We start from the raw sequence: 27,240 nt of genomic DNA, 5'->3' as shown, positions 1-27,240 counted from the left end.
AACTGTTTATAACATTTTTTTAATTAAAAAAGAAGGAAGAAAAATACATTAGATGACTCAACCAGGAAGAGAGGATGAGGGCAAGAATAAACCTTAATCTCCAGTTAACAGTCTTCCCTAAGGGATAAAAGACAAAATTAGCTTGAGCTTCACCAGGGAGAAATATAAATGAGACCAGAGTGGCATAGAGCTGGGTGCCACCAGCGTTGCCAGTCCAGGTGTATACAGCCAACATCTGTTCTGAGTGGTTAGTGCCCATGTTGTACCCGTGGTTAAATGTTTTGATTATCACTCCTGCAGTAACAAAGAACTTCCTGGTGATGAAGCTGTTAGCAATGACGTGGGTTTCTAGGAGAAGCTATAAAGTCTCCATTTTGAGAGATCCACTGTGGAATGGCATTGTCTGCTTAGAGGCAGGGGAGCAGCCCGCCACCAGTAAACAGCTCCTCCGGTCTCCCAGTGCCTTTCTGATTACTGATAAGCTTCTTACACGCCCCCCAGTGCATCTCCACCCTGCTGATGCTTGTCACCAGCGACATATACACGCTCATCAACTATGTGGGCTTCATCAACTACCTCTTCTATGGCGTCACGGTTGCTGGACAGATAGTTCTTCGCTGGAAGAAGCCGGACATCAACCGCCCCATTAAGGTGCTAGAACCTCCCTGTGGGACCCCTTCCCCTCCTCCACTGCTTCTAACTGAGCTCAGATTTTTTAAAATCACCTTGTTCTCACTGCTGACCAAGCCTCATCATCTCCATGATGGTGGGAGCCCCTTTGGGAAGCAAAGGCCATGTGTGAAGGGGGCAGCCATTTCCATTCTCCACGGGACCAGAGCAAACTGCAGCTGGAGGAATAGATTCCATGACCTGATAACTTCCATCACGTCATTACTTCCATCATGTCATTCTTTTGTTTCCTATGGCTCTAAGTCTTTAAAAAGTCAGCTGACTTTTCCTGAACCTTCTAATCTGACCAGTCTCCTCCTTGTCCCTCCACATAACTGGCTTTACTCATTCAATCTCTCCATCTCATCCCAGAATGCATTTCCTTCTCCCATCTGCCTCTCCAAATTTTAACCATTTTCCATACTCAAGAACCTCTCTTTCCTGAAGTTCCCCAGTCCCCTTCAGCACTTCATGATTCTCCCTTTTTAAACTACTATAGCTTTGCACATAGTAGGGTGCCTGGTAAATCTCTTGATTGTACAAGAAATAACTTTGTGATAGAAATAAATGGGATTGCTCAGAACAACATATACTAGAGAGCTATAGGTTCTCCTGCAAATTAGAAGAAGAGGATATATCCCTGAGCTATTTGAACAATCCTATTCTGGAAACGAGCCTCCCTGGTGGCTCAGGCAGTAAAAAAAATCTGCCTGCAAAGCGGGAGACCCAGGTTCAATCCCTGGGTCAAGAGGACCCCTTGGAGGAGTGCACGTCAACCCCCTCCAGTATTCTTGCCTGTAGAATCCCATGGACCGAGGAGCCTGGCGGGCTACATTAGTCCATGGGGTTGCAAACAGTCAGACACAACTGAGCAACTAACACACATTCTAGAAACACAGGGAGACTAGATGCTCTTTACATCTCTGTTTTCCATTGCCACTTTCCTGCCATGCTTAGAAAGTGTGCTAGAGGGAAAAGGAAGCAGAATCACGCCATCTCCCTACCACTTGCATACCCTCCGAGAGGAGAGGACAAGGAGGAGAAAGGCAGTGAGTCTAGAGCCTTGAGGAAGACTCTTTGGGGGACTTCCCACATGTGGTCAACAAGAGGATGTTGGGCCTGTAGAGTTTGCTTCTTCCTGAAGTAAACAAGGCCCCAGGCTGCCTTATACCATACTAGCTTTCCTGATTTCTTGGGTCTGAGGTTTATCCTCTCAAATGGCTTACAACAAATTGGAACTGACTCTGGTGAGAGGAGGGACACTTCCCACATCCTGCCAGCTGGGAGAGGATAGGGGTCTGATTGACAGAAGCTCTCCTTCTTGCCCCCACTCATTTCTTCTGCTCTCCTTCACCTTCGGCCCTCAGCAGACATATACCAATATACCATCTAGCTCGTCAGCCCCCATGGGCTTCTGTGACTACCAGGGGCATGCAGCTGCATGATGAAGCCTTGTTTGATCCCTCCTGGGACAACAATGAGGATTGTCCCCTCCCTAGGCGCCCAAACTCCTCTTTTTTTTTTTTTTAAAGTTTTTATTGAATTTATTACAATTTAGTTTCTTGTTTTTTTCTTTTTTATGTTTCTTTGGTCTTGAGGCATGTGGGAACTTAGCTCCCAGACCAGGGATCAAACCTGCACCCCTTGCATTGGAAGGTGAAGTCTTAACCACTGGACCACCAGGGAAGTCCCCCCAAACTCCTCTTACTGTCCCACTGCCCATGTTCACCAATATCTCTCAACAGAGCACTTGCCCTCCCAAGACTCGGGGTGGGAGAGCCACAGAGCTAAGTGAAGCCCAGCTTTGCCCTCCAAATGCTTCCCTTTGGGAAGAAGAGGGAAGATGTCCCGATCGTGGGGGCCACAGGGTCCACACAGGTAACAGCGACTCTGATCCACAGGTCAACCTGCTGTTCCCCATCATCTACTTGCTGTTCTGGGCCTTCCTGCTGGTCTTCAGCCTGTGGTCAGAGCCCGTGGTGTGTGGCATCGGCCTGGCCATCATGCTGACAGGGGTGCCGGTCTACTTCCTGGGTGTTTCTTGGCAGCACAAGCCCAGGTGTTTCAATAAGTTCATTGGTGAGTTGCTGAAGATTATGGACAGCCAGAGGGCCCCTGGTCTGGAGTAGAGTGGTCACTGGTCTGTCTCGAGAGCCCCACCAGGATCAGGAGGCTGTCTACGGAGCACTGGAGGGTTACCACAGGAAAGGTCTCTGCTCAGAGATCTCTGAGGAGAGGAGAACTGTGGGCATTTCCACACAGACCTTAGGCCTGCCAGAGTGGCCATCCTGGAGAAGTTGGCATGGGCTGGGTGGAGACCCCAGAACTGGTGGTCAGTGGACCTGGGGTCTTGATGAGGCAGAGCGGCCAGCAAATAGGCATCCCAGAAATGGAGGAGGCAGGCAGGGTGGCCCTCTCCTGGAGAGGGAGTCTCCTAGAGGAGCCTAGCTGAGGCAGGAGAGTGGGAAGGGCCGTGGCCTGGTTGGTTGGGTTGGTGGGATGCTCAGCATCGACTTGGCTTCTGTGTGGCCTCCTCCTACAGAGTTGCTGACCCTGGTGAGTCAGAAGATGTGTGTAGTTGTGTACCCCAAGGGCGATAAGGATCCGAAGATGGAGGAAAGGAGCCAGGACATGGAACAGCAGCAGCCCATCTGCCAGCCCCCTGCCTCCAAGGACAAGGACGCAGAGCCCTGAGGACCACCCTCCCCTCTCGGCTGCTCCTTCCTCGTCTCCCTGTCTGCCCTCTGCCCAGGTCCCGCAAACACACACACACTCGCTCACAAACTCACACCCACCTCTGCCTCTGTCAAGCAGGCACAAGACCTGGATATGGGTGGTGAGAAACTATAAACAAAGATACTGACATTTGTACCCAAAGATCTAGCCTCCTCTCACCCTAAAGGCCTGTGTCTAAAGCCACCTCTCCCTTCCTAGACTGCCCCCACTCCCCTGAGCTGCCCAAGCTCCAGCTGCTAGAGGAGCTGCCAGGGGTGCCCTCCACAGCCCTCCCTCTGGGGTCCACACCCTCAGTCGCTTCCTCAGGAATCTGAGTTCAGTACTGCCTTCCCTCCCCATTCCTGAGCCCAAGGGAGGCCTCAGCTCCAAGAGAAGTGGCAGCAATAGTGAATCACTTGGGAGGGACAGACTCAACCAAATCTGTCACCATGAAAGGTCAGCTGGAGAGACCCAAGTCCCCCTCCCTTCACCAGGGACCCAAGAAATCAGAGGTGATGCTTCCCTCTGCCCCACGGCTCCCGGCCACCACCCTGGCCTGGGCCCCCTGTGCAAAGTAAGGCTCCTTGGGACAGCACGTCCCCACTGAGCTGAGGACCAATGGGCTGGAGAACTGCCTTCTCCCCCTCCCCCAGCCAGGCCTGTGGAACAGATTGGGAAAGGCTCAGATTGCAGAAACCCGGCCCTGCCTCTGCCCCTGTATCCTCCCCCCAACTCGGTGCCAAAGCTTCCTGAAGCCAGAAAGTTGCTTATTAGTGTAGTGGACATTTCTCTCCTAATGACAAAGCAGCTCCACTCCTCCTCCCTCCCACTTCCATGGGAAGGAGCCCACCACCCTTTAACCCTCCGCAGCAATGCCCCCACACAGCCCCAGGCAGCCAGCAATGCCAGCACCCCCATCCTGCCTTTCTCCTCTTTGAACCTTAGCTTCAGGACCGATGGTGTGAAGGCTCCCCAAGCCCTTCATGCCTGAAAGTTGAGCCAAATCAGCCTTAAGTCAGCTCCCATCCAAGAACTGGAACCTAAAAATACCCCCTGCTTCTAGCCCTCTAGTCACACCTTCCCAGAGGGGAGGGCTTTTCCCATCTCCCCAGAGGTGCCTAGCCCATCATGTAGAAAACTGGGGAGAAAGTGTATTCTGAAGGCCAGTTCCTCCCCCAACTCAGATCATCCGTCCCTCCTCCTGCTCCCATCAAGGTCCTGTCTGGACAGCCTCCAGGTCAGGATGAGAGGGCCATGGCAAAAGGTCACTGTGGAGGGCTCAGAAAAACCCTTCCTCTGGTTTGCGGACTTGCAGGTATCCTGTCCTGCAGGCAGGGCTGCCATTCCCCCTGCTCCAGGGAAAGTACTGTTGTTCCCCGTGCTCCAGAGGAGGTACTGTTTATTGTTTGCCCGGAGCCCTTGGAGCCTCCCCACCTCATCTGTTGTGCTAAGGCCTGGGATTCTTTTATCCCAGGCAGAAGTCCCCCTCACCCCAATTCCTCATACAGTTTGCTGCAACTGGAATACCTGGGGAGCCCTTCTGGCCTCCTTGGCCTCTGGCTCCTCACCTGGCCTGCCTGAGCCTGCATCAGTGAGATGCAGGTTTGCTCCAAGTTGTGGCCCCTTCTGAGTGGACTCCAGGTAGACTGGGGCTGGCCCCTGGAAGATCAGGGGACCATCCTCTTGTTCCCTCTTATCATTCGTCCAACCTCCTCCAATTATTGTTTTGTGTTTTTTTTTTGGTAAAGTGGATGCCTTACTTTTTGGATAAATATTTTTGAAGCTGGCATTTCTATTTCTTTGGGATTTTTAAGTTTTTTGGGTTTGTTTCTCCCCTTCAGGGAGGGTTTTAGTTATACCTGGATAATAGTCTTCTGTCTTTGTTTAGGTTTTAGAATTTTGTTTTGTGAGGGTTTTTTGTTTTCTTTTTTGTTGATGTAATAAAATTTTAAATGGAAATGAAGTTGGTGGTGTTGATAATTCAATGACCTTCCAAGACAGAGTGGCCAGGCACTCCCTGTCTCGTCAGGAGGGAGGTCTTTGTTTAGCAGGTTCCTCCCAGGATGGCATTCCTGAAAGCCCTTGCATTCCATAGCTTTGAGGTGTCCTGGGGCCCAGTGCTGGCACATTCAAACAGCTCCCTCTCCTTTTGAACCAAAAACTCCTTACTTCCGTGAAGTCATGAGTATTATTGTTGCTACTGATGTATTGTACTATTCATGCATGCCAAGTCACTTCAGTCGTCTCTGACTCTGCAACCCTGTGAACTGTAGACTTCGAGGCTCCTCTGTCCACGGGATCCTCCAGGCAAGAATACTGGAGTGGGTTGCCATGCCCTCCTCCAGGGGATCTTCCTGACCCAGAGATGGAAACCACATCTGTTACATCTCCTGCCCTGGCAGGCAGGTTCTTTACCACTAGCGCCACCCGGGAAGCCCGTATTGTGCTGAGAGCCAGCAAACTGTATGGGAAGAAGAACCTCATCCCTACCCAGGGTGGAAACGTGGGCGAGGGACAGACAGCGCCAAGCTGAGTGGAGGGAGGTGGAGGCAGGGGTGGTCTCCCAAGGCCCAGTCAACAAAGGGAAAGGCATCAGAAAGGAACAGGCTGAGCCTGTGGAGAAACAACCCCCCTCCAGTGGGAGAGGCTTAGGAAAGCACCCAGCTGGATGCCAGAGGTCTGATGAGAAGGACTGGGAGGTGAGGTGGGGTCCACTCAGTCATCCAAGTAGAAGAAGAGGAGGACTGAGGGACCAGGAAAGAGGAGGAAGCAGTCAAGGTAAGGACAAGTACCTCCTGGCGCTCTGGGTTAATCTCTGGAGGAAGCTGACAGGATTAGATCCGGTCCCTCCTCTGCGGGCAGCCCTCCTGAGACTGTCCTGAGACTGCATCATTCCAGAGCTGGCACTGCTGACAGACGCGCGGAGGCGGCGGGGGCGGAGTCGGGGGTGTTAGGACATCACTGTTCACCATCTGGGACACTGTGAGGACACTGGCAGGCAAGATGCCTCCACTCCCAGTCCCAGCCTAGCCCCAACATAACTGTTTTGTGGCTGGCATTCTAGACTGAGGCTGGAGGCTTGCCATTCACAGCGGCACAGACTCTTGGCTCTGAGGCCCAGCTCAGCCACCAAACAGCTGTGTGTCCTTGGGCACGTCGCTTAGCTTATTTAGCACTTTCAGAGGGATGAAAAAAGAAGATCGAACCTAATCTCAAAGGGTTCCTGAATGTCCCAGCCCACGGCTGTCCCGAAACAGTGAGGGCAAACTGGGCAGAGGCCAGTCTTGTGCAAGAGGCCCTTCTCCAAGCCTCATATCCGCCCTTGGGGAGCCCCCAATTCCCCAACACATGCTTGTTCTTTTCCCAGGCTGCCCAAGGCTTCCTCATGTCACCCCATTCCAGCAAGTCCAGCCCTCTCAGTCCCTAGAGACACCTGTCCCTGGTAGCCCCCTCTCTTTTGTAAGGTGACACTTGCTGATCTTTCAACCTGCTCAAAAGGGCAAATGTGGGTCTCCTCCTAGGCAACATGCATTTATTTTTAACCTGGGCCTTTATGCTGTCTTAACCATGTCAGTCACTTTAATGTGGGGAATTTCAGATGCTCTGACCTTAGGGAACTTGGGAGCCTTTGGAGAGCACTGAAATCACAGCTATTTATGCATTCATTTATTAATCTGGTCAGTAAATATTTCTCTAACCACAGTATCCAAGATTTTGCTATGCGCCGCGGGAATAGCAAACTTACCCTTGAATTTTCCAAGTCAGCACAGACTTCAACTATTTTGTTTCATTGTCTCCATAAGAACAGTCATATATGTCAACCCACCTCTCCCTAATTTTAGTTCAGGTAGCCTGGTTACCCTAGCTGAAGAGGTGTCTGACCTTCCTTTAAGGAGCAAATAGTCTTTAGGGGGAAAAGACAAGAATGCACATGGTACATGTGTGTGCACATCACAGCATCACTGCCCACACCTCTGGGCTCTGAGCTTCTACAGGCAGGACTGGACCGGCCAGTTCCCTGAAGTTTGTGCAGTGCCTGGGACCTACAAGGTCAGAAATGCTTGTCCATATATGTATGGCTGAATTCCTTCACTGTTCAACTGAAACTATCACAATATCGGTAACAGGCTATACCCCAATGGAAAGTTAAAAAGTCTAAATTTAAATAAATAAAATTAGAGAAAAAGAAAATCTTGTCCAATTGAAGCTTCAGACAAGGCTGCAGAGAAGCATGTCTCTGGAGAAGAGCATGGAATCCCACTCCAGTAGTCTTGCCTGGAGAATTACATGGACAGAGGAGCCTGGCGGGTTACAGTCCATGGGGTCACACAGCTAACTGAAGCCAGTTAACACACACGGAGACACAGATAAACCCCCACAGAGGGTGGTCAGAGGAGGGTTGGAAGGAGACTGACCGGCTAAGCCCAGTTGCTTTCTATACATTATCTTATTCAAAGTTTAAACAGCCGACAAAGTAGGCATTGCTACTGCTATTTTACAAGTGTGATTAAGTAACTCGCTCAAGGTCATGTAGAGGTAGGTGACAGAAGGAGCTTTGAGACTTGGTGAGAGAGGTGGTGTTTGAACTGAGGCCTGATACAAAGTCATTAAGATACTACAGATGCATTGTTTCAGTCAAGGCACCCAGGTAGCAACTGCAGCAGCAGGGAGAAAAGGATTCCAGGTGGCCACGGAAGGTTTCTATCCGTTCCTGCTCAACTCCGCCGAACCCCAGAAACCCCCCCACCCCCGGCGCTGGGCTGGCACTGCCCTCCCCACCGGCTTCCAGTCCAGCGCCCGCCCCCCACCACCCGGCGCGAGACGTCCAGAGCGCCCCGGTTACTGGGAAACACTGCGACGTCAGCCGGGGAGGTGAGGGGCCGAGACCGCTTATCTCGCCCCCAGGCTGAGCTCCCGAGCTTTCTCATTTCCTGCCGGCCTATTTGCACACCTCCCGGCTTCCTCCAGGGCCGACTCGCCCGCGCCAGACGCAGTCTCCCCCTCCCACAGGGTGCCCGGCAGAGGGCAAAGAAGCTCTCTCTGAATCACTGAGCTCGGCCTTTCCCTATCCCTTCTTCCCCGGGGGCGGGGGGGGAGGGGGGGGGGTGCGGCTCTAGAACTAGACCACTGCTTTTCCCGCCCGCCTACCCGGGTCAAAGCCGCATCCTTGCATGACCTTGGGCAGCTCAGCCTCTCAGCCTCGTTTTCCTCCTTTATAAAGCAGAAATAAAAATACCATCTGTCTTGCTTACTTGCCTATTTAATTCACAGGTCTGCAAGGAAATAGTCTGCAAGGAAAAGTGTATGTTTCAATTATTGAAAAAGCATAACACCAGAAAATGCAACGCCCTAACCATCATGACTATTTCATTGTGGGGGTGGAGGGGTAGAATTCCTCCTCATTGAGACAAGAGCCTGGCCCTAGTCCTCTCTGCCTGCCCACTCTCCCTGCAACTGACCTGCAAACCTCCATCTCGGCCATGTTTCCTCTTCCTCATTCTGGGCGTCTTGCCCTTGCCAGGGCTGTGGGAGCCTGCCCTCTACTGTTCACCTGGTTCCTGAGCACAGAAGCCACTCAAGTCCTGAATTTTGGACCAATATTACCACCTGGTGGTTAACTGAGGCACTGCTGCAAAACAGAAGCAGTTCCCTTCTGGTAGTGTTTGCCACGGGATCCTCTGAAATGAAGAGAAAGTAGAACTCTCCCTGTCAGGGACCGGAGATCTGTCTCCCGGACGCTAGCAGATTCCTCATGCTAGGTCAGAGCTTTTGGAGAAAGTGCCTCAAGCTATGCACAGAAACGGGGGGCACTCTAACTAGAGGGGTAGTTGCCTGACTTGCAGGGAGCCCTACATCTGAACATTTTATTTTAGCGTTCAGTGTGGTACACAGTTGATAAGGGTGAAAGAGAGAGAAAAAGATGGCTTAAAACTCAACATTAAAAAAACAGATTATGGCATCTGGTCCCATCACTTCATGGCAAATAGAAGGGGAAAAAGTGGAAACAGTGACAGATTTTATTTTCCTGGGCTCCAAAATCACTGGGGACAGTGACTGCAGCCATGAGATTAAAACATGTTCCTTGGAAGGAAAACTATGACAAACCTAAACAGCATATTAAAAAGCAGAGATATCACTTTGCTGACAAAGATCTGTATAATTAAAGCTATGGTTTTTTCAGTAGTCATGTACAGATATGAGAGTTGAAACATAAAGAAGGCTGAGCACCAAAGAACTAATGCTTTCAAACTGTGGTGCTGGAGAAGACTCTTGAGAGCTCCTTGGACTGCAACGAGATCAAACCAGTCGATTCTAAAAGAAATCAACCCTGAATATTCATTGTAAGGACTGATGCTGAAGCTCCAATACTTTAGCCACCTGACGTGAAGAGCTGACTCATTTGAAAAGAGCCTAATGCTGGGAAAGCCTAATGCTGGGATAGATTGAAGGCAAAAGGAGAAGGGGGTGGCAGAGGATGAGATGGTTAGATAGCATCACTGACTCACTGGACATGAATTTGAGCAAACTCCAGGAGGCAGTGAAGGACAGGGGAGGCTGGTGTGCTCCAGTCCATGGGGTTACAAAGAGTCAGACACACCTGAACACCTGAACAACAACAATATGGTACACAGCCCCTCTATATTTGCACCACTGAGGTCTGGCCCTTGTGCCCAATTTACGAAAACTTTTGGCCTCCACAGGGCATTCACAGCACTTGCTGGTGACAAAAGAATCAGTGACACATTTCTGTGTGTCCTTTCCTTTTCACTGTAGCTGGGTGGATCAGTGGTAAAGAATCTGCCTGCGGGATTGAACTGCCAAAACTCAGGTTCAACCCCTTGGTCGGGAAGATCCCCTGGAGAAGGGAATGGCAACCCACTGCAGTATTCTTGCCTGGGAAATTCCATGGAGAGAGTAACCTGGTGGGCTACAGTCCATGGGATCGCAAGAGTCAGACACAACTTAGCAATTAAACAACACGGTCCCTTTTGCAGATGAAATGTAACAGGTAAAAGCCAGTGTCTTTGACAGGAGGGAGTAGGGCGTTCCCAGAGAAAAGGGAAAAGGGAAGGGAGAGGGGGCCCGGTCTGAGACCAAACGTGCAGAGAGCGAGCCGTGGGCTTCTCCCTGAGACCCTGAAACAGAGCCCCAGGAAGAGGTGATGACAAAAGAGAAGGCTTTTGTCAAGCCTCACAAGAGGAAGTGGACCCAAGAGACACGCATCGAGGTCAGAGAACGGCCATGCAGAAGGAAAAAGAGCAAACCAAGCTGCAGCGAGCTCCTGAGCCCTGCGGCCCGGCCACAGGAAACGGGCAGAGCCCTCGGGACCTGTACAGGGCAGAGCGCCAGCCCGAGGCTCTGGCAGCACAGGCCGGGCACTGGAGGCACCAGAGGAGTGCAGCTGTTGCTGATGCCGCCAGGGTCTGGGGCGTGGAGCCCAAGCCCTGCCCAGCCCTGCCAAGACAGGGCAGTCAGGGACAGTGCCAGGTTGCCAGAGGTGACCTGGGCTGGAAACATGTGCAAGCCTGGGCTATCGCACAGACCCCGTGCAGTGCAAAACTTAGCAGAAGAGCCTGCCCTGCTCCAGAAGACAGATCCTAGTGTATGGCTTGGTCCCAGACTTATCACTGCTTCCTGTGTGTGTGTGTGTGTGTGTGTGTGTGTGTTCAGTCTTATCCGATTCTCTGTGACTCTACGGACTGTAGCCCACCAGGCTCCTCTGTCCATGGGATTCTCCAGACAAGAATACTGGTGTGGGTTGCCATTTCCTCCTCCAGGGGTTCTTCCCTGTCCAGGGATCAAACCTGCATCTCCTGCATCTCTAGCGCTGCAGGCAGATTCTTTACCACTGAGCCATCTAGGAAGCCCTTCACTACTTCCCAAACCCCTCAAACAACACCCCTGGCCTGCACCCAGGAGAGTTGTTTGGAGAGGTAGGGCTACAAAAGGAACTGAGTGACTCTGGGGGTAGGTGGAGCCCAGCACTGTTGGGGGGAGGGGGGTACTGAGAAGGAGGTGTGTCCAGGGAGGAGCTCGGATCAGGCTGGGGGTCAGCACTGGAAGAGGGTTCCTCTCTTCCTTCTGCCTGGGCACTCATTCTGCACAGGACATTTGGAAGTCAGAGGGAGGAGGACACTCAGAGTGAGGTGTTGCCCTCAACGAGGATTCTGGAACCCCCCCGGACTCGACGGGGAGGGGAGGCATTCCCAGAAGCATCAGCTCCCAGGCATCTTAGAAACCCTGGCTTGGGGCCTGACCAGGATAGCCCCCATCTGCTAAATAGGCCAGAGGCCCCGATTCTCTTAAGGCTTACATCCCTCCCTCTTGGGTGCGCCCTGCCCCTCCCTGAGTCACCCCAGGGAGAGAGGGGAAAAAAGGGAAGAGAAAAGAGGCATTGACTAGAGAGGAAGGAAAAGGAAACAGCAGAGGAGGGAGGAGAGAAGCCACACAGGAGTGGGTGACGGCGGAGATCGGAGAGGGCAGATCTAGGGCAGATCTAGGGCAGGGGGAGACAGACAGCCGAGCATCCCGGAGGGTGCCCCAAAAGCAGGGCGGCCAGGGGCGGGGAGCCGAGGGGGCGGGCCGGCCATGTCCCACGGGACCTACTACGAGTGCGAGCCCCGCACCGGCCAGCAGCCACTGGAGTTCTCAGGGGCCCGCGCGGGGCCTGGGGAGCTGGGGGACATGTGTGAGCATGAGGCCTCCATCGACCTGTCTGCCTACATCGAGTCTGGGGAAGAACAGCTCCTCTCCGACCTCTTCGCCGTGAAGCCGGCCCCTGAGGCCCGAGGCCTTAAGGGCCCCGGGACCCCTGCCTTCCCCCACTACCTGCCAGCTGACCCACGGCCCTTCACCTATCCCCCACATACCTTCGGCCCCGACAGGAAGGCCTTGGGGCCTGGCATCTACAGCAGCCCAGGGAGCTACGACCCCAGGGCCGTGGCCGTGAAGGAGGAGCCTAGGGGGCCCGAGGGCAGCCGGGGGGCCAGCCGCAGTGGCTACAACCCTCTGCAGTACCAAGTGGCGCACTGTGGGCAGACAGCCATGCACCTGCCCCCGGCCCTGGCGGCACCCAGCCAGCCACTGCGCGTCCTCAAGGTAAGAACAGCTCAGTTCTCCTCGCCGCCACCCAGGGGCTGGAGGGCGGCCGTGTGGAAGGGATCTGTGTGTGTGGTGTTGCTGTGTGGAATCTACCCACCCAAGCCCTCTGTGCTCGCCACCCAGCCATGACCCCGCTTGGCCTCTCTGTGAATTCACTCCCACTCGGAGCCCTGCTGTGTTGGCTGGAACCCATGTGTCCTGCAGTCCCTGTGACCAGCTGGCCTGCCCTGATCTAAGGGCATTCCCCCTCCAGTTTCTCCGCTGCCCACCAGCCCCCTCCTCACATTTCTGTGCGGCCTCCTGCTTCTAGAAGAGGAAATGCCTGCTGAGGGTAGAACTGGAGACTCAAGACAGATGGAAGGAAAATGGCCTCAGAGCGTGGGGGACATGAAAGGCAGTCTGGGTCCAAGCAGCGGATCCTGTGCCGCTGGCAGGGCAGTGGTCCTTCTGACGGGGCCAGGAGCTAGCCCTGAATCCCACATTCCTCAGACGCCCCTCCTGTGTTCCAACTGGTGGGATCCCTGCCCCACAGACCTCACTGCTTTCCCCCCGTGCCTCCCCCTCCAGGCCCCTTTGGCCGCTGCCGCGCCCCCCTGCAGCCCCCTGCTCAAGGCGCCCTCCCCCGCGGGCCCCTCACACAAGGGCAAGAAGGCGGTGAACAAAGACAGCCTGGAGTACCGGCTGCGGCGGGAGCGGAACAACATCGCCGTGCGCAAGAGCCGGGACAAGGCCAAGCGGCGCATCCTGGAGACACAGCAGAAGGTGCTGGAATACATGACCGAGAACGACCGCCTGCGCAGCCGCGTGGAGCAGCTGACCCAGGAGCTGGACACGCTGCGCAACCTCTTCCGCCAGATCCCTGAGGCCGCCAACCTCATCAAGGGCGTGGGGGGCTGCAGCTGAGCCCACCTGGAAGACTGTGGGCCCCAGCTCCCGAGCTCCACCTGACCTGTCGGACACCCCCCAACCTCGCTGGGGCCCCAGAGCCCCTCACAGGCCCAGCCAGAGACAGAGACCATGGACAAGTGGCAGCGAGTGGCAAGGAGGGCAAGCCCGGCATGATGATTCTGTGGCTGAATAAAACTGCATATGACTCGGTGCTGGGGCTGTGCAATGGGCCTGGGCCAGTGTGGGGTGTGGGGTGTGGGGGTGTGTGTGATGGGGGTCTGGGGGTAGGGAATGCACGAGGCTAAGTCTGTATACCTCTTGATTCCAGGCCCAAATAAACACGGGAAATTCAGCAGACAAGCTGCCCATAGCTGTACCCCAGCGTACCACACAGCCAGGCCTGGTATCTGTCCCTCTGCTCTCCTCTCCCTGGACCCGGCCCACTCTACTCCCACCCTAGAGGACCTGGAGTGGCCTCTGGACATTGCCTTAGCAGAGCTCTGTGGTTTGCGGGGAGATCCCAGTATCTCCAGGCTCTCCTGCCCAGGCCTGCCAACTCTCGCCCTGCCCTCCCTCACTTTGACGTATAGCTCTGGGACTTCCTGCCCCAGGAGACCAAGGGAAAATTCCAGATGGCTCTGATGTATTTATGGTCACTCAGCAATTGATCTGAGGAGAAGGAAATGGCAACCCACTCCAGTATTCTTGCCTGGAAAATTGCATGGACAGAGGAACCTGGCAGGCTACATACAGTCCATGGGGTCGCAAAGAGTCGGCCACAACTGAGCACATCAGCAATTGATCTGAGACTCAATCCCTTCACCCCAGTTCCCAAACTTCAGTCTACCAGACTGACAGACCCCCCCATGCTTCCAACCCACCCGTGCCCACTTTGTCCTCCATTCCTCGGGGCTTAGGTTCCTTAAAGAATCTGAGTGCTTAGGGGACAAATTAGTTGGGAAAGGCCTCGAGACCTGTTCATATACAAGAAAGTTGATAATGAGGAGGATGACAACCCCCCACCCCTCCATGCAATGAACCCCATGCGGAAAGCAGTTTTTTCATAGAACTCTAGCCTGAGAGGCATAATACGACAGTGCTTGACAGCCTCAGTTTGAATTTCCCTCTGCTACTTGCTAGTTGTGAGACCTCGTGCCAGTTACTTCTCTCCGTGCCTCAGTTTCCACATCTGCAAAATGGGAGGAGGAGTAATGCCGTATGCTCACAGACAGGGCCTAGCACACGGTGAGCAGGAATACTTGTTATTGTTTCCTTTTGCTACAACTGAAAGGACCTCAGAGATCTCATCTAAACTTCTCATTCTGCAGGTGAGGAAACCGAGGCCTCTGAAAGGGAAGGGACTCACTCATAGAGTCATGAGATGGGTTAGAGGCAGAACCAAAATTAGCTCCATAAAATCACAGATCTCAAAGGGGCTGGAAGCAACCTCAAGAGATCATCTGGTAGGCTTTGCCCTCAGACAAGAAGATAATGTGAGCCACATTTGATAGATAAAGCAGTTAAGGGCCAGAGGGATAAGAGGCATTCTCCGGAAGCTCACCCAGGCCCTTTGCTGGCTCCACACACACACACCTGTCTCTCTACTTTGCACTCACACCCTCGCCTTGGAGGCATATGGAACAGTGCAGGGCACACGGGTCCCGTTCAGTCAGTAATCAAGGATTGTTGGATAGAATCAGAAACATGAGAGATTATAGAGGCTGGTTACAGTCTCTCCTAGGTCACCAATGACTTACAGGTCACTGCTGAGATAGCAGTGCTAGACATCAAGGAATAACCTTCTGAGAGGGAGAGAGTCTGGGGTGTAGATCCTCCCAGTCCCCTCTCTCTCCCCCTACCTCCACATCCCCGGGTCAGAGCCTCCACATTGCAGACATCTGCGTGCACCGTGCCTGCCTCACCCAGGACTCAGTCTCTCTCCTGCCTTTGCCTCCGTGCCTCTCAGGCACCATCTCCGCCACATCTGTGCCCTGGATCCCCCTGCCCCAGGTCCGGTTTGGACAGACAGATCTGAACCTCACTAGATGGTTTAGTCTACCTGAGTTGGGAAGAAGGAGGTGCCCATCTCAGTGGATGCCTGGGAGAATCCCACACCTTCCTTTCAGCCCAGGGGCATGGGTTGCATAAGGGGGGTTTGTACAGAGCATGGTAAGTGACTAAACCTCCGGATATCCTCCTCTCAGCTCAAGACCACTGCCCCTGGACTGATGTTCAAGGTTCTGGGTGATGGGACCTGGGTTGCTTCAGTATCGGTCCTATTTCCTTCCCACAGTTCTGAATCATGTCTCCTCCCAGCTCCCAGCACCCGGGGCTCCTCGGGGCAGGTGCCTGCCATGGGTCTGAAGGAAAGCCACAGCCTCAGGTGAGAGAAATACATACCTGGGCCCTGCCTGATGCAGAGTGGTGGGCACACTGCAATCCTGTGGCAGATTGTATCCCGGGAAGAAGACAGGTAGCCAGAAGTCACACTTTCAGAATGAGGTTTTTCAACTGGTTTGGTAAATTATTCCACAAGTATTTGTTGAGCATCTTTCTCATACCAGAGAGCCGGGGGAGAGCAAATGCCAAGGCCATGAGCTGTCCTGGTCCAGAAGAAGCAAGGAGAGCGGGTGAGGCTGACGGAATGGAAACGTGGAAGAAGAGTAGGCCAGAACTGCACTACCCTCCCTCCAGGACAGTCATCATCCCCTCTGAAGGAGCAGGCTCCCTGCACCCCCGAGCCCCTCCTCCCCCACCACCCCGCCACAGAGATGCCTGCTTCCACAGGTGGCAGAAGGAAGGCACCCCCGGGAAGGGTGGTTAGTCTCACCCCTGCCTGGGGAAGGTACAAAGTCCTGGGGCAAGGGCATGTGAACTTTGAAAGCCAGCAAATCAAGATCCAAACAGCACACACTTGCGTTCCCTTGGCTTTACAATCCACAGTTTGGCCCACTTTTCCTTCATGAGCAAAACTGGGACCAGTGTAAGAGTCCTGAGCTAACAGCCCAGATCTTCGGCCCCAGGGAAGGGGGAGAAGGGAGGATGTTGGACATACCACCAAGAGGGAGGAAGTTGTCCAAGGTGAGAGCCTGCCAAGGTCAGTCCGAGGTGGTGGCTGCTTGTGAAAGCTACTCCCCCTGCTTGGTGCACACCTCCCCACCCCACCCCCCCATAGATTGCCACATGCCTGGGCCCCCAGGGCCCCCATCCCAGTGTTGCAAGATCCCGGTTGGGGTTGTGGGGGTGGAAAGGGGCCTCTTCACCTCCACCCCCTACCCTACCCTGCCCCAAGCCAGTGAGGGGACCTTGGGATGGAGGGGGCCATATGGGAGATGCTGAGGCGACAGTAGCCAGGGCCTGTGCACTCCTCTGGGACGGTCACTTCCCGTCACCACCAGCTGGCAGATCTTTCCTTTCAGGACTCAGCTGGGGCTGGTCCCCGATGGGAAGGATCCAACCTGGACAGGACTCCAGGCTGGCCTGTCAGCTGCCCCCATAAGCAGACCTGGCCTGGCCCCAGAAAAGCACCAGTGAGAAGTTCACTGAAGAGGCCCATCAGAAACTCCCTGAGGCTACCCCATGGGGAAACGATGGGTATTTTCAGAGGAAAATGGCTGCACCTGGCCATCAATTCTGACTTCAGAGAGCAGCAGAAGAGTTCTGGGACTTGGGAGGAGGAAGGCTTCCTACTAGGGAGAGACCCTCCTTGCTGTGGAGCTGGAACCTCTCCTCTTTCAGAAACCCAGATCTGAGTTAGGTAGAGGCAAGCTGTACATAGCATGGATCCCCCACACCCCACAAGCCAAGCTTCACCCCAAAGCTCCAAACTGTCCAAAACCCGATTGCTCCCCACACCTAGCACTGTCACCCCTGGCCAGACCATCCAGCCCTGCTGCAATCGGGACGGTTTGCAAAACGCCTGTAGCTCCCGCTTTGTCACCATCTGAGGTTAGGACTGCGCTCAGGAGATAAGCCCAGGCCCCACCCGCCGTCCCGAGTGAGACTGCTGGCCTGCTGCAATCGGGACGGTTTGCAAAACTCCTGCTGGCTCCAGCTCTGTCACCATCTGAGGTTAGGGCTGCGCCCCAAGATAAAGTCTAGTCCCGCCCACCGGCTCTGCCTTCGAACCTTACAGGCAGCAGGGCCAAGAGACAGAGCTCCAGGGAAGCCTACTCAGGGTCTGGAAGCCTTAACCAGACCCAGCATGAGGACCCCTTCTGCCTGTCCTCTCCCACCTCTTCTCCCCTTCATCCCCAGCCTCACCTTTGCACCCTGTCCGCATCAGCATCCTTTCCCCTCACTCTCTATCTACCTTCCCACCTCCCTTCTTTCTCATCACTCTCATTCATTCATTTGCTCAAACAATACTTAAAACCCTGACGGCCTTTTGCTTGTTATAGGAGCTACAGGATAAGCAAGAAGGACAGTCCCTGCTCTTGTGGGGTTTACAGATTCACAAAGGGGACAGACAAACATACCCCCACCAATAAATAGATGGTTCTAAATTGCAGGCAGCGCTATGGGACAGAAATAAATGGTGACTGTGACAGATGCTTATAAGAGAATCTGATTTAAATGTGAGGGTCAGGAAGGGCTTTTGGAGGAAGTAACATTTAAGCAGATACCTCAAAGGTGAGTAGGAATCACTGTGGCAAAAACTGAGGGCTCCCAGCAGCGGCAGGAGCTCCCCAAGCAGGACCTTCCCACTCATTGGCAGAGGCTGGGGTTGGAAACAGACAAGACTGAGGGAGAGGTGAGGTCAGAGAAGAACTGAGACCAGATCTCGCCCTGAGGGGATGCAGAGCATCATGGGGAGGAACCACCTTCCAAAGGAAGAAGACATTTCCTCTCTCCTAAGGTGAAAGAGGAGACCCAGACCAGCGGCAGACACAGACCCAAACAGGTCTGCAGTCCGCCGAGGTTGTTCCCCTCTCATGCTTCTGTTTTCACTATGAAAGAAGAGGTGATTGCAAGTGACTTAGTAGGAGGCTTCAAGGAAGAGGCTTGAAGGTGGAAAATCCCAGTTGCTGACAGTGGAAGCGGGAGCTGAGATCTCTGATCTTGGGAGTGGCCAGTTGAAATCAATGATGACAATTTTAGGTGACAACAGTCTGTCCTCTGGAGGGACTTCCTTCAAGGGTCCTTACCTACTTGGGAGCAAGTGTGGACAAGACAGGTGTTGGGTTCATCTGGTCATGGGGCTCACCACGGGAGGCAGGATGGATGGGACAGACAGGGAAGGGAGGGATTTGTTTTGAACATGGAACCTAAGACAAATAAGAAGAGGTGAAGAGACAAGAAGGGCCATGGTTCTCCAGTGAGCTTTAGAACAGCGGCAGTAAGCCGGCTTGAGCAAACAAACCATAAGGAAAGGAGATCATATCAGAGAGTGGGATGTTTGATTCAGTTATTTCATAGGTACTGCAGTTTCTAGTGATAAGGCCTGGGTCTGACCCTGGGTGGGAGTGGGGGGGGCTTGCTAAGGTGGATGGAGAGGCGTGTTAAGATGAGAGGTGCAGGAGCTGAGAGGAGACCACACTGGATGGAGCACCCAGATGGATGGCACTACCTAGGATGACTTCTGTGCTCAACCTCACTTTGTCTCCACTACCCATGACCTACATCCCACAACCTATCATTCACCTCCACCCTCCATCAATGTCCCCTTCCCATATAGTTTCCCACCTCCATGCCCTCTTTCTCATCTCCATCCTCATCCTCTCCCACTCCATCCTGTCTTAACACCTTCATCCTCTCCTTACCCCTTTCTCTCTCTGCACCCTTATCTTTCTCATCCTCTTCCTTCCAGCACTTTATTTCTCCTCCACACTGGGCACCTGAAAAGCTACTGCGTGGTGGATTAAAGCCTGTGCCCAGGAGCCTAAATACATGGATTCAAATCCCATGGATACCACCTACCCATGTTGCCTCGGTTGTAAAAATGGGGTAATAATAACAGCTACCTCATAAGGTTGTCAAAAGGATTACCTGAGTCTAAAGTGCTTGGAACAATGTCTGGGCACAAAGGAAGTGTCGATCACAGGATTGTTGCCCTCCTCCTCTCCTTGCCTCATGGGAGGCAAGGCATGGGTTCTCCATGCCCCAAGGAGACATGGGTTCGATTCCTGGGTTGAAGATCCCCTGGAGAAGGAAGTGGCAACACACTCCAGTATTTTTGCCTGAAAAAATCCCATGGACAGAGGTGCCTGGCAGGCTATGTCCACGGGGTCACAAAGATTTGGACATGACTGAATAACCAAGCACGTACACACCCTCCATCTTCTCACCTCCATTATCCCTCTGTAACTACTTCATATTTCTTCTGAGATGCAGAGATGAATCAGCCTCAGCCCCTACCCACAGTCTGACAGGGAAACAAGCACAGAAAGAAATGTCAGGAGAATATAATAAGTACTACTTCAAAGATGCAAAGGAAATGCCCTTGGAGAATAGAGGATATGCAAACTAACACTGCCTGGGGAACTAAAGAAAAGTCTCAACAGGCAAATAAACCTCTCAGCTGGATCTTGAAAGATGAGGAAGGATTGCCAGGCAAAGGCAGGAACAAAGTATTCCAGCCAAAGGAACATGACGTGTTTCCTGTGCTGCTTGTGTTAGAAGGTCTGAAGTTGTGCAAGCTTATGGGAAATTAGGATGAACCCCTTCCCTGGAGGGGGCACGCCCTATCCCAGTAAGGCCAGAAGGGGGCAGCAAAGCTTTAGGAGCTCTGACAGCTGGAGCCCACAAAACCTCCAGAGCTGCAGAGATCTTGAACCTTTCCACAAGCCCTGACCCTGAGGATTTTCCCCAGACTGGGCCAGCCAGGCCAGGGGGGAATAAAACAAAATGAAAACAAGATTTCTGACACTTGGAGAAAAAAGACTAGGTGTGTTTCAGAAGAAGAACTGAAGTCCTCTAAATATGCCCTCTAACACATGTTGAACATCTTTGAACATCTTCTATTAATGTTTTTTCAGAGTTTACTTTTCCTCTGGGCAGGTCTATAAGCAGCTTCTATGAAGCCTCACAAAGCTAACACAACAGCTTCTCATAGGAGATGTTAGTCAACCTACATGTGTTTCAATGGCAAGCACCGTATGTTCTACACAGGTGGAGGAGATGCCTAAGTCTTGCAGCTTAGAGTTCACCCTGTACTGACCTGGGAGCTATTGGAGTGCGGGAGCCTTGTTGGTCCATCTCCAATGAAACAGGCAGGCATCTATGAAGCAAAGAATGCCCCTCCCCCCACCCCATATACACCATTATAGTAATCCCAATTTTTTGTTTCTGAGAAGGTTTCAAGGTTGTCTACTCAGAATGACAGGAGCTTAGGCTGAGATGAAAGAGGGTTAGGAGAGAGTTAGGAAGTGGGCTCCTCTTTGGAAAGGTCAGTTGAGGCCTCAGGAATTAATACTGCCCCTCTCCAGCTCTGCTTCTGGCACCCCAGGGGGGAAGCGTGGGGGCTACTGCTTGGCCCTTGTACTTCACATTGGATCTCCCAGCAGGAATTACAGATTTAGTCAACAAGACTCGAATCTTGAAAAAAATAACTCAAGCTTGGTGGAGGGGATTTCAAGAGAGATGATAAAGAGAAGAGAGCCAGATGTAAGTGAGGCAGGGAAGAAGGGAACAGAAGGCTAGATCCAGAGCAGGCTATGGAGAGCCGTTTATAAGATGTGACAGCTGCCACTGCTCCACCTGGGGATCTACTCCTCCTGGGGGCTGCTCCTCTTGGGGAGTTACTCCTCCTGGGACCTGCTCCTCTTGGGGATGTACTCCTCCTGGGTGGCTGCTCCTCCTGGGGAGCTACTCCTCCTGGAGGCTGCTCCTCCTGGGGATCTACTCCTCCTGGGGGCTGCTCCTTCTGGGGGCCTGCTCCTCCTAGGGGGCTTCTCCTGAGGAGCTACTCCTCCTGGGGGGCTACTCCTCCATGGGCTACTCCTCCTGGGGCCTGCTCCTCCTGGGAGTCTACTCCTCCTGAGGGGCTGCCTCAAGCAGGTGTCTACATGATGAAACACAGTAGTCTGAGCCTTCTCGGGCCTCCTTTCTCCCAACTTCCCCCAAACTTGTGTTCGTCCTCCCTCACCCTCCCTAGTCCCCAGGATCCTCAACCCCTCCAAACCCAAACCTGCCATATTGGAGATCCTGTATCAAAGGGAGCTTGGAATCCTGAAGAAGATGAGGTGAGAGGGGAATCCTGAGCCCTGGCAGCAGGGACAGAGGCTGAAGAGTGAGAAAGCTGAAGAGCGCAGGAAGACTGAAGAGGCAGAAAAGGCTATGGCAGGGAGACCACACAGGAAAGGAATGGGATGTCTAGGATGTGGAGATAAAACCGCCCCTCTTGTTAAGTCCCTCTAAAACAAGGACCCCTGCTTCTGAATCCAAACCCTGCACAATACTGCCATGCTGTCTGGGGAGACCTAGACAACCCAAACTACCACAGTTAAGTTCACGTGATTGAGAGCGTATACAGTACTGCTTCAGGAACACCCGAAATGTCTCCAGCTCACCTACAGCTGTTCATTCTTGTCAGGTGCAGCCACTTGAAACCAGGATATGAAGGAGAGATTTGCTTGGAGGTGAAGGTGAGAATGATTTCTCAGATTTGGGGAACTGAAGACCTCTAGCCCATCTAGACCTCTCCACCACCACCAGCATCAGAATTACTTAATGCACTTCCTAACAGGGCAGATTCCTGAGCCCCCTTCCTCTGGCAATTTATTAAATCAGAGACTGGTGGGGAGTGGGGGGAAGACTCCCTATTCTAACCATCTGCCTAGACTATGTTCAGTTCATCAGACTAGAGACAACTACTCCACCTCTAGCTCCTATCCTGGTACCCAGTTTCCTGTCATCCTCTCTCCCAGCCCAACCGCTAAGCTAGCTGAGACATTTCACTTCCCTACCATACCCCTGATGCCCATCTCCATGGTTATGCCTTGTGGTCAGGGCAGAAACCCCACTACTGATCTACCCAGAAAGGGGGGCCAGGGATCCAAAACACTGATTTCTCCTGTATGTGTGGGTTGTCCACACTTCCAAGTGCCACCAAGAGGGGAGGATCAAATCAAATCCCTTTTCTTGGCTCTGCATCTCAATCTTAGATGTCATGGGAAAGAAAGGGAGCATACAAGCCATTTTCATGAAATTGTGCTTATTTGGAGGAATTCCCTGGTGGTTCAGTGGTTAGACCTCTGTGCTTTCACTGCTGAGGGCCTGGGTTCAATCCCTGGTGGGAGAACTAAAATCCCACAAGTTGCATGGTACAGCCAAAAAAAAAAAAAATCATGCTTATCTGGGGTAACTTGGGGGCATGCTGATGAAGTTTGGATGGGCACTGAAAGCCCCCCACACCATCCCTTAGCACCACCTCTGCCAAGTTTCCTAGGCCCCCATTTTCAGGGAGACTTTTGCATTACCCTAGTCCCCTCCTTTCTGCCCCCACCTGACCTGGCCCACGGATATTCAACTATCGTAGCCCCCACTGCCTGCTGCCAGCTGGACTAAGAAGACAGGCCGCTTGCTGATACCACTGTCTACTGCACCCAGCACTTCCCAGCCTCAGCCACAGTGTCATGGTCATGGTGACTGCTGCATGATGAATGGGAAGAAGCAGACAGGCTGAGGGAGGGGGCTTAGGTCACTCAGCTTCCCATGAAGTGGAAGGACCCCCTCAGGGTGGAACAGAAGGTGCCTCACGCTCTAAGAAGAGCCAACTGGGCAGAGGGGTGAGAGTGTGGGTCCATCCTGCTGCGGTCCCTTCACTTTGCAGTCATGTGTCCTCAGGCCGCATTCTATGAATTGCTCCATGCCCTGGGTTTCTCTGGATGGCTCTTTCAGACATGGAGGGAGGGATTGTCTGAATGAGGGCAAGGCCCCCCCACACGTCAGCCAGAGGGAATCACTGATATCTCACTGACCCCTTCCTTCCAACTCTCCCTCACCCTTCTGAAGTTTCCCTCTCATGTACCATCTCTCCTTTCAGTCTTAGAGAGAACTATTCTACAAAGCAAGTGACAAGGCAAGATGAGTGGGGATAGCTGCTTTCCACCACAGCCTGGCCAAGCACTTGGAACTGGAGGAGGCTCACTGGGTGCTTCCTTGGAAGAAGTGGTGAGAATGAGAACAGCTTAGGGTCATGGAAGGAAGAGGGAGCAGTCAAGTGCTACCTCCTCCCGTGGGGCCCTTTGTCTTCACACTGGGAGGTCTGACTACTCCAGGACTGTAAATGACTGCTACTATGGCAGTGCCCAATGTCCTAGGCTTGACCCAATCACTTGCTGCCTTCAAAGACTCAGGCTGAGGCCTCCCTGGTGGTCCAGTGGTTAAGAACCCACCTTCCAATGCAAAGGACACTGGTTCGAACCCTAGGCCAGGAAGATCCCACATGGCACAGAGCAACTAAGCCAGTGCACCACAACTACTGAACCAAAACTCTATAGAGACTTCGAGTCACAGCTACTGAAGCCAGTGCGCCTAGAGCCTGTGCTCCGAAAGAAGGGAAACCACCACTATGAGAAGCCTGAGCATAACACCTAGAGAGTAGCTCCCGCTTGTCACAACTAGAGAAAGCTGTGTAGCAATGAAGACCTACTACAGCCAAAATGTTAAATCAGTAAATCTTTGGAAAAAAAAAAGACTGGGGCTGGGACCAGGTCAACCACAGCACTGCAGAGGTGCTGTTGTGGGGCTGGGTGAGAAATAAGGCCTTGAGAATTGCAGAGGGCTCTTATGACTCAAGTCAGCTTGTGGAGAGGTTGCAGGGGGTTATCTGCTGCTAAAGTGGAATAGAAACTGTAAGCATGGCTGTCCTTGAGGGATTGGGGGGATTCATTTGTTCTAAGGCCTCTTTGTCTTCCTATCTCTCAGGGCCTGGCCTGGAATTTGGCCCTGTGACTGACCACCTGTGGGAATGGCACCCCAGGCTTCTTCTGTACTGGCCGATGTGCAGGTGCGCGGGGCTGAGGGCTGCACAGTTGTCTGTCATCCTCGTGTCATTCTATCATTCCCCACACACAGCGGACTGGGCTGCCACTACCTGCGCCTGGATAAACGAAGCTGCTCCCCAGACCCCACGATGGAAGGCCCCTGCAGGTTCAAGCCCTTGATCGGTGGGGTGGGTGGACTAGAGAAAGGGGAATGAAACAGAATGGGCCCGGAGAGAAGTCGCTTTCTGAGGCATCTGGACAAACGCGGTTCTACCCTCTGCCCTGCACTTCAGAATGAATGCTGAAAGAAGGGAAACGGATTCCCACCTGGGGCGGAGAATCCCCATGGGGAGATCTACCAACTTTAGAGTCGGCGCTTCCTTGCCAACCTCACTTCACAGCTGCTCCCTGGGGACGAGACCAGACCTCCCTCTCGGATGCCACATGTCAAGGAAGCAGAGCTCACTGGCTGCTGCTGTTTACATCAATGCTTACAAAGGGCAGTGTACAAAGTGCTGGCGGAGGGATCTTCCTGGGCCCCATGCCTTCCAGGAAAGGCTATTCAGATGAGTATCAGAAGTGGACTAGCTGCAGCACACTGGCAAAAATGTCTGGAAGTGCTCTTATGGCAGTACCACGCAACGTGTTTTTATGTACATTTTTAAAAAATTATCATTGGACTATAGTTGTTTTACAATACTACTTTAGTTTCAGGTGTACATAGAGCAACATTGAAAACATCGTGTTTCAATATTTTTATAGATTATACTCCATTTAAAGTTACTATACAATTTTGGCTCTATACATTGTGCTGTACAATATATCACTGTAGCTTAAGTATTGATGTTTATTCATTTTTTACTAAGTACCCTGAGTCCATGACTCTGATTTAGAATGAACATTTTCCTTAGAAGGAGGGCTTGAGTAGGTAACTGAGGCTATAACTATGCCCTGCTACATATTTCCTTGCAGATACCTGGCTACTATGATCTTCTGTTCCTCATGTTGGTTGTGTTAGACTAATGAAGTTACCAACGCTATTACTTACAAACCTGTAAGTCTTTCGATCCAAGACCTGTTATTCCAGCTGTCTTTAGGATTAGTTGGGCCCCCAGGAGACTCCCTGGGGAAGGAAGAGTGAGAAACACTGACAGAAGCAGTACTACAGGCTCTAGTGAGCAGAGAAGGCACTGGCAGGTAAAGAGATGCTTCCGGCTAAGGATTTATACAGGGGGCTAAGGAGAATGCTGAAGTCCTTTACTTCCTAATCCTCTTCTGAAGACCTTCCTGTTCATCACACACCTGGCCTGCACCTGTTTCATGAGATATACTCTTTCAGGGACTATACTTCCATTAAGAGATCCAAGTGTCCAGAAGAAAGAAAAAAAGAGAGATCAGTCCTTTTATGCGCTATATTCACAGCCCCTTAATTACCACTAGTCTGGTGTTCGCTGCACATATGTGGAAATCTCCTGGCTGCCAAGGGTCTTCAGTTGGTATGCTGACTAGGGCTCTGACCTTTACCCTCCAGAAGAAACCTCTAGAAGTATCATTATGGAGGAGCCATCCTTACCATAAAATACAGCAAGTAACAGCAAGTAAGGTAACATTCCAAGGAGTCTTCTTTCAAATTCCTGGAATCTAGGTATTTGAAATTGTATTGATTAAACACTCATTTATACATATACTGTCCTATGTACTGCTGAGCTGTCACTTCAGTCATGCCCGACTCTGCAATCCTATGAACTGTAGCCTGCCAGGCTCCTCTATCCATGGGCTTCTCCAGGCAAGAATACAGGAGTCGGTTGCCATGCCCTCCTCCAGGGGAACATCCCAGCCCAGGAATCAAACCCACATCTCCTGCATTTTCAGGCAGATTCTTTCCTGTTGAGCCACCAGTGATTATTCAAAATTGTATTTCTGAAAACAAGGACCCCTAACTAACATGGGGCCTATTACTATGGAACACCTCTCCCCTTAACAATAATGGAGTTTACCCATCTCTAGGGCATAGGGCTCCTAGTCCCCTTCTTTTCTTCTTAATCGAATTTTTTTTTTTTTGCCTGCGCTACCTCGCTTTTGGGATCTTAGTTCCCTGACCAGGGATCAAATGTGGGTCCCCTGCAGTGGAAACAGAGTCCTAACAACTGGAGCACCAGGTCATCTTCACCATCTTAAGCATGCCCAATGCACCTTGCCTAAACACCATTGTCTAGCTCTTCCCCTAAGTCATTTCCCTTGCTGCCAAGTTCACCTTCCAACAATTCAAGTTCCTGGCAGTCTTGGATCTTGGTCTCATTCATTTCAGGTTGTGTATACCCTCTTATTGATTTCCTGTTCAGCTCACCATTTAGAAGGAAATCTAGATATTAAAATAAAGGTGGGAAAAAAGAAAATAGCTGAGTGAGAGAGGGTCTGAGGGAGTTCTGAGTGAGGGAAGGTCTGAAAGAGTGTCAAGGGAGCAAAAGAAAAGAAACATAAATAGGAGTAACTTCAAAAAAACAGAAATAAAGATAAAACAAAGGTAAGACCCTTCACCACCTAGGCATTATTCCAAGCCACATTATTACCTCTATGTTCCTAGGTTTTTGGTTACTTTGGACCATAATTCTTTCATGACCCATTAAGGCCTCTCCGTGGGATTCTGTCCAATGTTGTTTTTCCTGTGGATGCACTGGGAACCATGGCCTATCAGAAAGCAACTACTCTTCAGGTGCGACCTCCTGCCCTTTTATCATTCACCAGAGCTCCAGTGCACAACAGGGGGCCCAGAGGAGGGATCAGAAGGTGTGATGTTACCTGGAGCATGACAAGGGTTACGGCAGAGATGATTTCTTAAGAGACACTGGATGGAAAGTTGATCTAATGTCTATACTTAAGTTCTACTTTTCTCAGAATGCCTCTTTCTCTGTATATTAACATTACACTAGCCTTGCAA

General features: G+C 52.2%; 3 protein-coding genes across 6 annotated transcripts in view; all 3 read left to right on the top strand.

Moving 5' to 3' along the window:
* Positions 1-5,343, top strand: part of SLC7A8 (solute carrier family 7 member 8) — a 52,707-nt gene extending 47,364 nt beyond the window's left edge. For all 4 annotated transcript variants that reach the window (XM_061157802.1, XM_061157804.1, XM_061157803.1 and 1 more), the window contains 3 exons: positions 502-651; positions 2,571-2,748; positions 3,212-5,343. In XM_061157802.1, the coding sequence (XP_061013785.1) occupies positions 502-651; positions 2,571-2,748; positions 3,212-3,363 (480 nt within the window). In that variant the 3' untranslated portion in view covers positions 3,364-5,343. The remainder of the gene's footprint in view (positions 1-501; positions 652-2,570; positions 2,749-3,211) is intronic.
* Positions 5,344-11,486: 6,143 nt separating this feature from the next.
* On the top strand, positions 11,487-13,604 carry CEBPE (CCAAT enhancer binding protein epsilon). Its single transcript, XM_061158491.1, has 2 exons — positions 11,487-12,483; positions 13,054-13,604. Exons 1-2 carry the CDS (start codon positions 11,974-11,976, stop codon positions 13,387-13,389), a joined length of 846 nt encoding a protein of 281 aa, XP_061014474.1. The 5' UTR covers positions 11,487-11,973; the 3' UTR covers positions 13,390-13,604.
* Positions 13,605-16,018: 2,414 nt separating this feature from the next.
* On the top strand, positions 16,019-27,157 carry CIROP (ciliated left-right organizer metallopeptidase). Its single transcript, XM_061158315.1, is given in 19 exon segments — positions 16,019-16,193; positions 16,550-16,669; positions 21,357-21,393; positions 21,395-21,604; positions 21,701-21,816; positions 21,928-21,959; positions 22,353-22,383; positions 22,386-22,434; positions 22,845-22,924; positions 22,927-22,958; positions 23,161-23,228; positions 23,345-23,487; positions 24,272-24,314; positions 24,391-24,490; positions 24,596-24,789; positions 25,275-25,501; positions 25,712-25,851; positions 25,853-25,890; positions 26,887-27,157. Coding segments are annotated over 19 exon segments (2,061 nt in total). The 3' UTR covers positions 27,113-27,157.
* The last annotated feature ends 83 nt before the right edge of the window (positions 27,158-27,240 follow it).

Source organism: Dama dama, chromosome 12 (genome assembly GCF_033118175.1).
Source record: "Dama dama isolate Ldn47 chromosome 12, ASM3311817v1, whole genome shotgun sequence".
Lineage (NCBI taxonomy): Eukaryota > Metazoa > Chordata > Mammalia > Artiodactyla > Cervidae > Dama > Dama dama.
The sequence above is the reverse complement of the archived record's forward strand: the minus strand, read 5'-3'. Positions and strand labels throughout refer to the sequence as shown.

Excerpts from the sequence above, each read along its gene's own strand:
- CEBPE (XM_061158491.1), top strand. The coding sequence starts at position 11,974 with ATGTCCCACGGGACCTACTACGAGTGCGAGCCCCGCACCGGCCAGCAG. Across the intron at positions 12,484-13,053 it reads AGCCACTGCGCGTCCTCAAG|GCCCCTTTGGCCGCTGCCGC; the intron begins GTAAGAACAGCT and ends CTCCCCCTCCAG.